This window comes from Dipodomys spectabilis, unplaced genomic scaffold, assembly GCF_019054845.1.
Source record: "Dipodomys spectabilis isolate Male_0828 unplaced genomic scaffold, ASM1905484v1 ptg000360l, whole genome shotgun sequence".
Lineage (NCBI taxonomy): Eukaryota > Metazoa > Chordata > Mammalia > Rodentia > Heteromyidae > Dipodomys > Dipodomys spectabilis.
Genome location: NW_024871037.1, coordinates 1,790,001 through 1,803,029, shown reverse-complemented (window position 1 = coordinate 1,803,029; position 13,029 = coordinate 1,790,001). Strand labels below are relative to the sequence as shown.

At 43.1% G+C, this 13,029-nt stretch overlaps 1 protein-coding gene across 1 annotated transcript in view; it reads left to right on the top strand.

Moving 5' to 3' along the window:
- Window positions 1–13,029, top strand: part of Prkar2a (protein kinase cAMP-dependent type II regulatory subunit alpha) — a 45,421-nt gene that overhangs the window by 14,026 nt on the left and 18,366 nt on the right. Inside the window, exons 2-4 of the mRNA XM_042665863.1 lie at window positions 437–472; window positions 7,785–7,837; window positions 11,513–11,596. Of these exons, the coding sequence (XP_042521797.1) occupies window positions 437–472; window positions 7,785–7,837; window positions 11,513–11,596 (173 nt within the window). The remainder of the gene's footprint in view (window positions 1–436; window positions 473–7,784; window positions 7,838–11,512; window positions 11,597–13,029) is intronic.

Below are 13,029 nucleotides of genomic sequence, written 5' to 3'. Positions count from 1 at the left end.
TACTTGGTATTATAGTAAACTTGGAACACTTCTTATTCATTTGGAATTTTACAAATTAGAACATGAAGTAAAGTTAACCCAACTTAAGTACATTAAAATTATAAGGTTTTTAAAAAATGAATTATTTACAACAGTGCTGGTAGCTCACACCTGTGATCCTAGTTACTCAAGAGGTTGAGATCTGAGGATTATGGTTCAAAGCCAGCTCGATTAGGAAATTCTGTGAGACTCTCATCTCCAATTAACTACTCAAAAAAGGCTGAAGTGGTGGTGTCGCTCAAGTGGTAGAGTGCTTGCCTTGAGTAAAAGTAGCTCAAGAACAGTGCCAGGGCCCTGAGTTTAAGCCCCAGGATTGGCAAATAAAAAAAGAGGGTGGTGGTAGTGGAATTGTTACGTAATAATGACTAAATGTTGCTTTTTTTTTTTCTTTTTGCAGTTCCAATTCCTACCAGATTTAATAGACGAGTATCAGGTATGTTTTCTCTTTTATAACATATAGCTTTTAAGCTATTTTACAATAAGAAATTTTAAGTGAAAATAAACTCATCTCAAAAAATAGTATTATCAGTCTTGTGCTAAAAGGAAAATCACCTGTGATTTCTTCATTTTGTTTTCAAGTTCAGAGAATATCTGTACATAGTTTATATTATACATAAAATCTTTGCTTTTCCATTTGTCATTATTATAATGTTTAAAATTATAAAATTTCCTCTGAAAGAATTTTTTTTTTTTTTGGCCAGAACTCAGGGCACAAGCCAGGCACTGGTGGCTCACGCCTGTAATCCTAGCTACTCAGGAGGCTGAGATCTGAGGATTGCGGTTCAAAGCCAGCCCGGGCAAGAGAGACCGTGAGACTCTTATCTCCAATAAACCACCAGAAAACCGGAAGTGGCGCTGTAGCTCAAGTGGTAGAGCGCTTGCCTTGAGCTGAAGAGCTGAGGGACAGCGCCCAGGCCCAGAGTTCAAGCCCCACGACCGACAAAAAAAAAAAAAAGAACTCAGGGCCCAGATACTGTCCCTGAGCTTCTTTTGCTCAAGACTAACATTCTACCACTTGAGCCACAGACCATTTATGGCCTTTTCTGTGTATATGGTACTGAGGAATCGAACCCAGAGCTTCATGCTAGGCAAGCACTCTACCACTAAGCCACATTCCCAGCCATGAAAGCAATTTTTTAAATAATTTTTTTAATTAAGTGATTACATAAATTTCACAAATTTCACAGTATTGTGGGATAGTGATACTTAAAGTCACAAACACATTTTAACCTCACACGGCAAATGAAAGCAATTTTTTGGTAAGTATTTTTGATATTTGAAATTATGCTGCATTTGCTTCTATGCCATTTAGAGCCAATTGAATTGTTTCCTCAGTTTTATAGTGGTAATACTGGCATTCTCTGGTCAGACTGAATATTACTTCAGCTTGTTCTGTGTCTCGCTTTAGAGATTATCTTAGACAAGGCTGTAAGAAGAAAAGTACCCTATGAATGCCTCTCTTGCACGACACGGTTAAAGTAGTAGAGCATTAGCCTTGAGCAAAAAAATGATTAAAGACACTGGACTACTCAGAAGGCTGAGATCTGAGGATTGTGGTTGGAAGCCAGCCCAGATAGCAAAGTCTTGTGAGACTCTTAACTCCAATAAGCTGCTCAGAAAAAGCTGAAAGTGGCACTGTGCGTGTCTCAAGTGATAAAGGGTAAAGTACTAGCCTTGAGCACAAAGAGGTGCAGGGACAGTGCCCAGGCCCCATGACTGGGGGGGGGGGGGAAGAAGGTGAGGTGAAATGAAAATAGAAAAGAGTGGGGCTGGGAATGTGGCTTAGTGGTAGAGTGCTTACCTAGCATGCATGAAGCCCTGCGTTCAGTCCAGAGCTAACCTTGAGCAAAAGAAGCTCAGAGATAGCGCCCAGGCCCTGAGTTTAAGCCCAAGGACTGGGAAAAAAAAAAAAAAAAAGGAAGAATGGAGGTCTTAATGCAATTAGGACTACTGTCCTTAAAGAGATAGCAAAATGTGAGGACACAGAAAGCAAGCTAGTTTTTGCTAGCTCCCGGAAACACCAAAACCCGTTGGTTTTTTAATTGTGGACTATCAGCCCCAGAACTGTGAATAAGTGAATTTCTTATCTTCATGTCAACTGATCTGTGGTATTTTGTTTAGGCACCCTTAGCTGACTAATGGATCCAAGCTGTGCCTGCTGTCTGTGGGGCTGGTAGAATAGCACAGGGCTTCAGGACCTGACCAAGATCTGTGCTCATTTATTTGTAGAAATGAGTTTTCCTTTCAAGTAAAGTGTAATGATTCACATTTTTGTATAAAAGTATCTCCAAATATCAATTAAATTTTTGGAAGCAGCCAGGCACCGGTGGCTCATGCCTGTAATCCTAGCTACTCACTAGCTACTCAGATCTGAGGATCCAGCCCAGGCAGAAAAATGTGTGACACTCTTACCTCAAAAAAAAAAAAAAAAAGCTGGGTGCCAGTGGCTCATGCCTGTCATCCTAGCTACTCAGGAGGCTGAGATCTGAGGATCAAGGTTCAAAGCCAGCCCAGGCAGGAAAGTCCGTGAGACTCTTATCTCTAATAAACCACTAGAAAACCGGAAGTGGCAAGCTATAGAGCACTGGCCTTGAGCTGAAGAGCACAGAGATAGCACCCAAGCCCAGAGTTCAAGCCCCACAACTGACCAAAAGAAAAAAAAAAAAAGCTTCAAGTTGAAATGGAGCTGTGGCTGAAATGGTAGAGCACTAGCCTTGAGCACAAAACCCCAGGGACAGAAGGCCTGAGTTCAAGTCCCAGGACCAATGCTTGTGCGCATGCACCCCCTCCTCCCCCCACCACACACAGTGGAAGAAATTGTGCCAGATAACCTGTTGTCCTTTTGTATGATATCACATTGCTCCCTAGTGACATCTGCTGGAGGAAACAGCAAAATAACTTTCTTTTAAGGCACCGGGTTGCTTGCTTCAATCTTCATTTTCAGTAGGTATTGAGTATCTTAAGATGGCGCAATTTTTTTTTTTTAGAAGATTTTTAACCTTTGGAGCCAGATTCTCTCTTTGTAGCATATGTTGGCCTGAACTCATGCTCCTCCTGCCTCAGCCTCCCAAGTTCTGTCATTGCAGGTATGTACCACCATGCCTGGAATTTCTTGAGATTTTATAGAGGATCATTTAGCCCTTCTTCGGGTAATATCTACAGAGACAAGAGTGCAGAATTAAGCCGGGCGCTGGTGGCTCATGCCTGTAATCCTAGCTACTCAGGAGGCTGAGATCTGAGAATTGCGGTTCAAAGCCAGCCCGGGCAGGAGAGACCGTGAGACTCCTATCTCCAATAAACCACCAGAAAACCGGAAGTGGCGCTGTAGCTCAAGTGGTAGAGCACTCGCCTTGAGCTGAAGAGCTGAGGGACAGCGCCCAGGCCCAGAGTTCAAGCCCCATGACCGACCAAAAAAAATAAAAATTAAAAAAAGAGTGCAGAATTATTGGGGCAAGAATCAAGTAGGCACTTAAAAATAGGTTTGGGGGCTGGGAATTCGGCTTAGTGATAGAGTGCTTGCCTAGCATGCATGAAGTCCTTGCTTTGATTCCTCAGTACCATATGAACAGAAAAGGCCAGAAGTGATGCTATGGCTCAAGTGGTAGAGCGCTAGCCTTGAACAAAAGAAGCTCAGGGACAGTGCCCAGGTCCTGAGTCCAAGCCCCAGGACTGGCAAAAAAGAAAAAAAAAAGATTTGGGGGGCTAGGAATGTGGCTTAGTGGTAGAGTGCTTGCCTAGAATGCATGAAACCCTGGGTTCGATTTCCCAGTATCACATAAACAGAAAAGGCTGGAACAGGTACTGTGGCTCAAGTGGTAGAGTGCTAGCCTTAAGCAAAAGAAACTCAGGAACAGTGCCCAGGCCCTGAGTTCAAGCTACAGGACTGGCAAAAAAAAAAAAAATTAAAAAAGAGATTTGTAGCTACAAGAGTAGCTTAATTGTCAAATAAGCTAGCATGCATGAGGTTCTGGGTTCAGTCTCCAACATTAAAAAAGAAAGGAAAGAAAATGAGGGAAGTAATTGGGACCAGGACCAAGAGGAAGTAGATAAGTTGGGTGGGAACAGAGGAGGAGGACAGAGGGAAGTGAGAAAGTTCAAAACAGTTTAGGGTTAAAAGGACATTAGACTAAATGAAATAAAGCCTGTGACAGGACAAATTTACATTTGTGTGGGGTCTCTATAAACAGTCAAGGGACCGGGTTATAGTTCCATGCTAAAACATTTGCTTTTGTGTACAGTCTCCTGGGTTTGATCCCCAGCACTGCAAAAACCAAGTAACTAAAATAGTCAAACTCACAGAGTTAGGAGAGTAGAATGGTGGTTGCTAGGGACTGGTGGGAAGGGAAATTGGGGAGTGGCTGTTCAGCAGGTATAAAGTTTCGGTTATGCAAGAAGAACAATACAGTACTGTGTTAGGAAGTAATGAAGGTGGAGCTCATATTAAGTGTTATTACCATAAGGGAAAAAAAGAGAAAGAACTAGAAAAGAGAAGTAAATTCAGAACCATTTTTGGAAGAGAATTAAGGCATAATGTCTTTCCAAAAATATAAACTATTTTTTTTTTTGGTTGGTCGCAGGGCCTGAACTCTGGGCCTGGGCGCTGTCCCTCAGCTCTTCAGTTCAAGGCGAGCGCTCTACCACTTGAGCCACAGCGCCACTTGTGGCTGCTTATGTGGAATCGGACCCAGAGCCTCATGCATGCAAGGCAAGCGCTCTACCACTGAGCCACCTTACCAGCCCCACAAACTTTTTTTTTTTAATTTGGAACTAGGGTTTGAAATCAGGACCTTGAGCTTGTTAGGCTCATTCTACAACTGAGATATACTTCTAGTCCCAATAATTTGTTGTTGTTGGTTGTGGGGCTTGAACTCTGGGTCGGACTTCTGTCCCTCTGCTCTCCAGCTCAAGGCTAGTGCTCTACCACTTGAGCCACTGCATCCCTTCCGGTTTTCTGAGTGATTTATTGGAGATAAGAATCTCACGGACTTTCCTGCACAGGCTGGCTTTGAACTGCAATCCTCAGATCTCAGCCTCCTGAGTAGCTAGGATTAAAGGCTAAGCCACTGGTGCCTGGCTCCTAATAAATGTTTTAATACCTTTTTTGAGACATAGTTTCATGAGATACAGTCCAGCCTAGTCCCAATCTCGTGATCCTGCTGGTTCAGCCACCACACATGGCTCCATGTTAATGATTTTAATAAAAATAACTACTGTTGGGCTGGGAATGTAGCTTAGTGGTAGAGTGCTTGCTTAGCATGCCTGAAGCCCTGGGTTCAATTCCTCAGTACCACATACACAGAAAAAACCAGAAGTGGCACTGTGGCTCAAGAGATATAGTGCTGTCCTTGAGCAAAAGAAGCCCAGGACTGTCCAAAAAAACAAAAACAAAAAATTACTTTCATTATGTGTGTCTGTGAGGGGGTGAGGGTACTGGATATCAAACCCAAGAGCTCTCTCTCTCTCTTTTTTTTTTTTTTTTTTTGGTCGGTTGTCAGGCTTGAACTGAGGGCCTGGGTGCTATCCTTGAGCTTTTTCCACTCAAGGATAGTGTTCTACCACTTGAGCCACAGTTCTACTTCTGGTTTTCTGGTGGTTAATTAGAGATAGGTCAGAGTGTCATGGAATTTCCTACTCAGGTCAGCTTTGAACCACAGTCCTCAGATCTCAGCTTCCCCAATACCTAGGATTATAAGCATGAGCCACCAGCACCCACCATAAGATTTTATTTATTCATTTTTATTTATTCATTTATTTTTGTCAGTTGTGGGGCTTGAACTCTGGGCCTGGGTGCTGTCCCTGCTCTCTTCATTTCAAGGCAAGCACTCTACCACTTGGGCCACAATGCCACTTCTGGTTTTCTTGCAGTTAATTGGAGATAAGAGGCTCACAGACTTCCCTGTCCAGGCTGGTTTTGAACCATGATCTTCAGATCTCAGCCTCCTGATTAGCTAGGTTTACAGGTGTGAGCTACTGGTGCTCAGCTAAGCTTTAATTTTTTTAACTTTTTTTTTTGGTGATATTAGTGTTTGAATTCTGGACCTTGTACTTTCTAGGCACTTTTTACCACTACCCATACTGCCAGCTAATTTTCAGCCTTTTAAATAAAAATTTTCATATGTAAACCAAGGTAGACAAAGTATCATACTCATGTACCCATCTATTTCTATTTCCTGAAAGTTTTTTGTTTTTTTTTTTTGCCAGCCCTGGGCTTGAACTCAGGGCCTGGGTGCTATTACTGAGCCTCTTTTGCTCAAGGGTAGCACCCTACCACTTGGGCCACAATATCACTTCCAGTTTTATCTGTTTAGTTGGTACTGAGGAATCGAACCCAGGGCTTCCTGCATTCTAGGCAAGCACTGTACCACTAAGTCACATTCCCAGCCCTTGTTTTAAAATTCTTAGCTACCACTGAGCAGCTAAGAATTAGTCTCAGCTACGCTGATGGTTTAGGATTGCTTAAGCTCGTGAGTTAGAGGCCAGCCTGAACAAGATAGTAAGACTCCCAATCTCTCTTTTTTTTTTTTTAAGTTGTGTACATAATGTCTTCGAACTATTTTAATGGATTATTTTTTTTTGGGGGGGGAGGTCTGGTCGTGGGACCTGAGCTCTGGGCCTGGGCGCTGTCCCTCAGCTCTTCAGCTCAAGGCTAGCGCTCTACTACTTGAGCCACAGCACCACTTCCGGCTTTTTTTTTCTGCTTATGTGGTGCTGAGGAATCGAACCCAGGGCCTCATGCATACAAGGCAAGCGCTCTACCACTGAGCCACCTTCCCAGCCCTTTTATTTATTTATTTATTGGGTCGGGTCGTGGGGCCTGAACTCTGGGCCTGGGCGCTGTCCCTCAGCTCTTTAGCTCAAGGCTAGTGCTCTACCACTTGAGCCACAGCACCACTTCTGCCTTTTTTCTTTTTGCTTATGTGGTGCTGAGGAATCGAACCCAGGGCCTCAGGCATGCAAGGCAAGCACTCTACCACTGAGCCACCTTCCCAGCCCTTTTAATGGATTATCTTGGTCACTACCTCCATATCTCTTGTATATGCATTTTATATATATATATATATATATATATATATATATATATACATATATATATATACACACATATATATTTATTACTACATGATTGTTTATTCCTTCATAACTCATCAGAGGCAGGATAATGTCACATTTGTATTTGCCACTACCATAGAACTTAGTAGTTGATATCTTTGTTTCCTATTTAGGATCACCAATCTTTAAAGAGATGGTTCTTCTGTGCCTCATGAGAATGCCTTCGAAATAAGGAATTTTAAAAAGATCCTCATAACTTTCAAGCCAACTTACAACCCCAGCCCTCAGAAGACAGAGGACAGAGAGTTATAGTTGGAGGCGAATATGAGCTTCATAGTGATGTTTCAAAATACAACCATTCTAACTTCAGAGAACAATACATAGCCAGGCGCCGGTGGCTCATGCCTATAATCCTAGTTACTCAGGAGTTTGAGATCTAAGGATCATGGTTCAAAGCTAGCCTGGGCAGGAAATTCTGTGAGACTCTTATCTCCAATAAACCACCAGAAAGCCGGAAGTGGTACAGTGGCTCAAGTGGTAGAATGCATGCATTGAGCTGAAGAGCTGAGGGACAGTGCCCAGGCCGAGTTTAAGCCCCACAAACGACCAAAAAAAAAAAGTGTTTGCTTCCTATTTTTCCTAAAACCATACATTTGGTAAACTCATATTTTTCTTTTTTTCCCCCCTCTTTTTAGTCTGTGCAGAGACCTATAACCCTGATGAAGAAGAGGAAGATAATGATCCAAGGGTAAGAACTAAAAGCAAAATTATTATTTAGAATCGTGGCACATAAGAATCGCTGTATTGGGACTGGGAAGGTGGCTCAGTGGTAGAGCGCTTGCCTTGCATACCTGAGGCCCTGGGTTCGATTCCTCAGCACCACATAAGCAAAGAGAAAAAAAGCCGGAAGTGGCACTGTGGCTCAAGTGGTAGAGCGCTAGCCTTGAGCTGAAGAGCTGAGGGACAGCGCCCAGGCCCAGAGTTCAGGCCCCATGACTGGACCCCCCCCCAAAAAAAAAAATAAAAAAGAATCACTGTATTTTCCATTAACTTCCTTCCTCTATATATTTAGATATTGTACTGATAGTTAAATATGAATGAAAATTTCAGTGAGATGCCATTTTGTTGTTGTTGCTGGTGATGGTATTGGTAATGGTCAGGGGCTTGGACTCAGAGCCTGAGTGCTGTCCCTAAGCTGTTTTGCTCAAGGGTTAGTGTTCTATCACTTTAAGCCACAACTCCACTTCCGTTTTTTGAGTGGTTATTTGGAGGTAAGAGTCTCACAGGGGTCTGGGAATGTGGCTTAGCCTAGCATGCATGAAGCCCTGGATTTGACTCCTCAATACCACATAAACAGTAAAAAACAGAAGTGGTGCTGTGGCTTAAGTGATAGAATGCTAGCCTTGAGCAAAAGAAGCTCAGGGACAGTGCCCAGGCCCTGAGTTCAAGCCTCAGGCCTGGCACAAAACAAACAAACAAAAGAAGTCTCACAGGGACTTTTCTGCCCATGCTGTCTTCAAACCACAATCCTCAGGTCTCAGCCTCCTGAGTAGCTAGGATTACAGGTGTGAACCACTGGCCCTGGCATAAAATGCCATTCTTTTTAATCTAATAGATTGAAAGCAGGAATGGTTGAAAGTATGGTGAAGCTGCAGAACCCTTAAACATAGTCGAGCCAACTGTCACCGCAATTACCTAAAGGAAAATCTTACCCTAATAAACAGTTGGGTCCTTTCCAAGGATGTACAAATGGAGATCATGGCCATGTTGTAATAATGAAAAATGGAAACAACCTAAAATGACCCTGAATAAGGGATTCCCTAGGGCTAAATTGGGTTACATTGAAATCAAGAGAATCTGCAGCCATTGAAAGTGATCATAACATAGCTCACTCCTATAATCCTAGCTGCTCTGGAGGCTGAAATCTGAGGATCTGACTATTTGGTGTTTAATTGGAGATCGGTCTCACAGACTCTCCTGCCTGCTTGGTTTCTAACCACAATCCTTAGACCTCAGCCTCCTGCGTAGCTAGGATTATAAGTGTGAACTGCCAGCACCTGGCTTTGATTATTTCCTTTTAAATATTGTTTTCCACCTCATAGTCATTTCCAGCTTTCTTCATGACAATTCCATGGTTAAGTTGCATGTACCCATAATTTTGAGGTCACCCTGAACCCTATGTTTTTCATACCCTCATTCAATTTTCTAATGAATTTAATGGGTCCTGTCTTTGACCTATTTCCAGAAATCTGTATTTGTCAACACCTTCATGGTGTCATCTGGCCCTGAAATGGTCAGCATAGCTTCTTGCTTTTCTCTGGTCTGTTCTTATTAGCAACTATATATTCCTTTAAAAAAAAAAATCAGGCCAGGCTGACTCACACCTGTCATCCTAGCTACTTACGTAGTTAAGATTCAAGGATTGCAGTACAAACCCAGCCTAGGCAGGAAAGTCCGTGTGGGACTTGAATTCAGGGTGTGGACACTGTCCCTGAGCTTCTTTTGCTCAAGACTAGTACTCTACCACTTGAGCCACAGCACTACTTCAGCCTTTTCTATTTATATGGTACTGAGGAATCAAACCCAAGGCTTCATTTCGTGCTAGGCAAGCACTCTACCACTAAGCCACATTCCCAGCCCTCCGTGAGACTCTTATCTCCAATTAGCCTCCAAAAAGCTGGAAGTAGAGCTGTGGCTCAAGTGGTAGAGTGCTAGCTTTGAGCACAAAAGCTCAGGAACAGTGCCTTGGGCCTGAGTTCAATCCCCAGAAATAGCAGAAAAACAACAACACAAAAACATCAGTCACATCTTTTTTTATTTTTTAAATCTTTAAGTAGCTGTACAAAGAAGTTCTCATTCCACAAAACAGTATATGAGTACAAAGTGTCTGACAACATTGTCATCCATCTCTCTTAACCTATCCCTTCTCTTACCTTTTTTACATCTTGTCTTTGGTCATTAGTGTGACATATATGCCCCATATTGCTAGAAGAAAGTTCCAGTTCTTTCACCTATAATACTTTCTGTGATTTGGGCATCCTTCTCCTCCAGTTAGCCCAGTCACCTAACATCCCTCCCACCTCTCTTTTTGTCAGTTGTGGGGCTTGAACTCTGGGCCTGGGCGCTGTCCCTCAGCTCTTCAGCTCAAGGCTAGTGTTCTACCACTTCCAGCTTTTTCTGCTTATGTGGTGCTGGGGAATCAAACCCAGAGCCTCATGCATGCAAGGCAAGCACTCTACCACTGAGCCACCTTCCCAGCCCCTCTTTCTTTCTTTCTTTCTTTCTTTCTTCCTTCCTTCCTTCCTTTTTTTTTTGTCTGAGATTGGGACTCAGACTTGGTATCTGACACTTTCACTATTTGGCTGGCACACCACCACCTGCACTACACCTCCAGCCCATCCATCTCATTCCGAATCAGTCACTCTGTCTCCTCGTTACTCATTCTCCCACAAGAAAGCCTCGTTTTCACTTGCTCTTCCCACAGAGATCTGATCTACATGACTCACTCCCTCAGGTTGTACTCACTTCCTTGGGATCTTAACACATCTGCCACGAGCCTCACCTGGCCACACTCATTGACACATAACTCAAAAGTTCCTCTCAGTATGAGTATCAGTCTCTACCTACCTTCATGTACTTATAGAATGGGGAAGCAAGTATTTTTATCTATGTGTTCACTGCTCTATCCCTAGAGCTGAGCTAGTACTTGGTACTGAGTGGGTGTCAATGTTTGTTGAAGGAATAGTTGGGGACTTTTTGAGGCTCCCTTGGGATAGCAGATGTGCTGCCAGCCTTGCAGCCAGTAGGTGGCGCCATGGTAGCACTTTTCACGCCTCTTAAGGTTTTTGCCTCTACACATTCACCATGTATTTGTATAGAATTAAATCTATAGAAAACAGACTCTTGATTTCTTTTATAAATTTTTCAGAAGGAAGAAATCCTTTTTTTTTTAAGTGGATGATTTGCCAGGCACCAGTGGCTCACGCCTGTAATCCTAGCTACTTAGGAGACTGAGATCTAAGAATCAGATTCAAAGAAAATCCAGGCAGAAAAGTCTCCATGAAACTCTTATCTCCAGTTAACCACTCAAAAACTGGAAATGGTGCTTTGGCTCAAGTGGTAGAGCACTGACCTTGAGTACAAAGAGGCTCAGGGACAGCACCCTGGCCCTGAGTTCAAGCCCCACAACCTACCAAAAAAAAAAAAAAGTGGATGATTTTTTTTTGGTCAGTTGTTGGTCTACCACTTGAGCCACAGCACCACTTCCGGCTTTTTCTGCTTATGTGGTGCTGAGGAATAGAACTCAGGGCCTCATGCACGCAAGGCAAGCAAGCACTCTACCACTGAGCCACCTTCCCAGCCCAAAAGTGGATGATTTTTAAGTGGAATAAGAACTTTTCCCTGACTTTGTTTGGATCGACAGGTGGTTTATCCTAAAACTGATGAGCAGAGATGCAGACTTCAGGACGCTTGCAAAGATATTCTCCTTTTCAAAAACCTTGATCAGGTAACAGTTTAGAAAATATTTTTGTTATAATGGTCTTATAGCTTTTTTTCTATTCATTGTTTAGACAGTTTCTAAGTACCTTAGCCACAGTAATATGAGGCATGAAACCTTAGGTTAATTAATGAATATTTTTAAGCTATGGATCTCTATAATCTGGATCTGACTTTTCACATATTTCAATTTGCTTTGGCACTTCTTGCAAGAGAATGCTACTGATATGACAACCATGCAGTTTACACTGCCGGAACTGGCTCAGGTTTGTATGACTGGTATTGTTTGGAAGATGGGATTTTAGACTGCTATGTAATCCTTGTTATCCCCCTGGAAGTATGTGATTGTGTCACACACCTCATGTATGGGCTGCTTCTTGTCAGGGCTTCTCAGTATACACTTCAGATATTGGGGGCTTTGCCGGGCGCTGGTGGCTCACGCCTGTAATCCTAGCTACTCAGGAGGCTGAGATCTGAGGATCGAGGTTCAAAGCCAGCCCGGGCAGGAAAGACCATGAGACTCTTATCTCCAATAAACCACCAGAAAACCGGAAGTGGCGCTGTAGCTCAAGTGGTAGAGCGTTCGCCTTGAGCTGAAGAGCTGAGGGACAGCGCCCAGGCCCAAAGTTCAAGCCCCACGACCGACCAAAAAAAAAAAAAAAAAGATATTGGGGGCTTCTTGCAAGTAGAAGGCTACTGCCTAAGCAGAGGTGCCACAAAATACCATAAACTGGGTGGCTTATAATAAACAGAAATTTAGTTCTCACAGTGATGAAGATAGAGAACTTTAAAAGTGCTAGCAGATTTGGTACATGGTGAGAGGTCTGGTTTGTAGATGTCTGTTTTCTCTTTGTGTTTTCTTATGTCGGGAGGAAGAATGAAAGAAGGAAGCTTTCTCTAGGGTCTCATATAAGGACATTAATCTCATCTATGCGGCACTACTCTCCTGATCTAATAGCTTCCCAAAGACCCTATATCCTGATACCATTTCCAATTAGAGTTTTGTCTGTATCTGTGTGTGTGTGTGTGTGTGTGTGTGTGTGTGTGTGTGTGTGTGTGTGTGTGTGTGTGTGTCAGAGACAGATAGACAAACACAGACACAGTCAGTTTGTCCTAGGGCTTAAATTCAGGGCTTACGTGCTTTCTCTGAGCTTCTTTGCTCATGGCCAGAACTCTACCACTTGAACCACAGCTCTACTTCTGGCTTTTTTTTTGGAAATTAATTGGAGATAAGAGTCTCTTGAGTTTTTCTGCCTGGGCTGGCTTCGAATCATGATCCTCCGATCTTGGCCTCCTGAGTTGCTAGAATTATAGGCATGAGCCTCCAGTGCCTGGTTAGAATTGGGTTTCCTTCCTTCCTCCCTTCCTTGCTTGCTTGCTTGAACTCAGGGCCTGGGCACTGTCCCTGAGCTTCTTTTGTTTAAGACTAGCACTCTACCACTT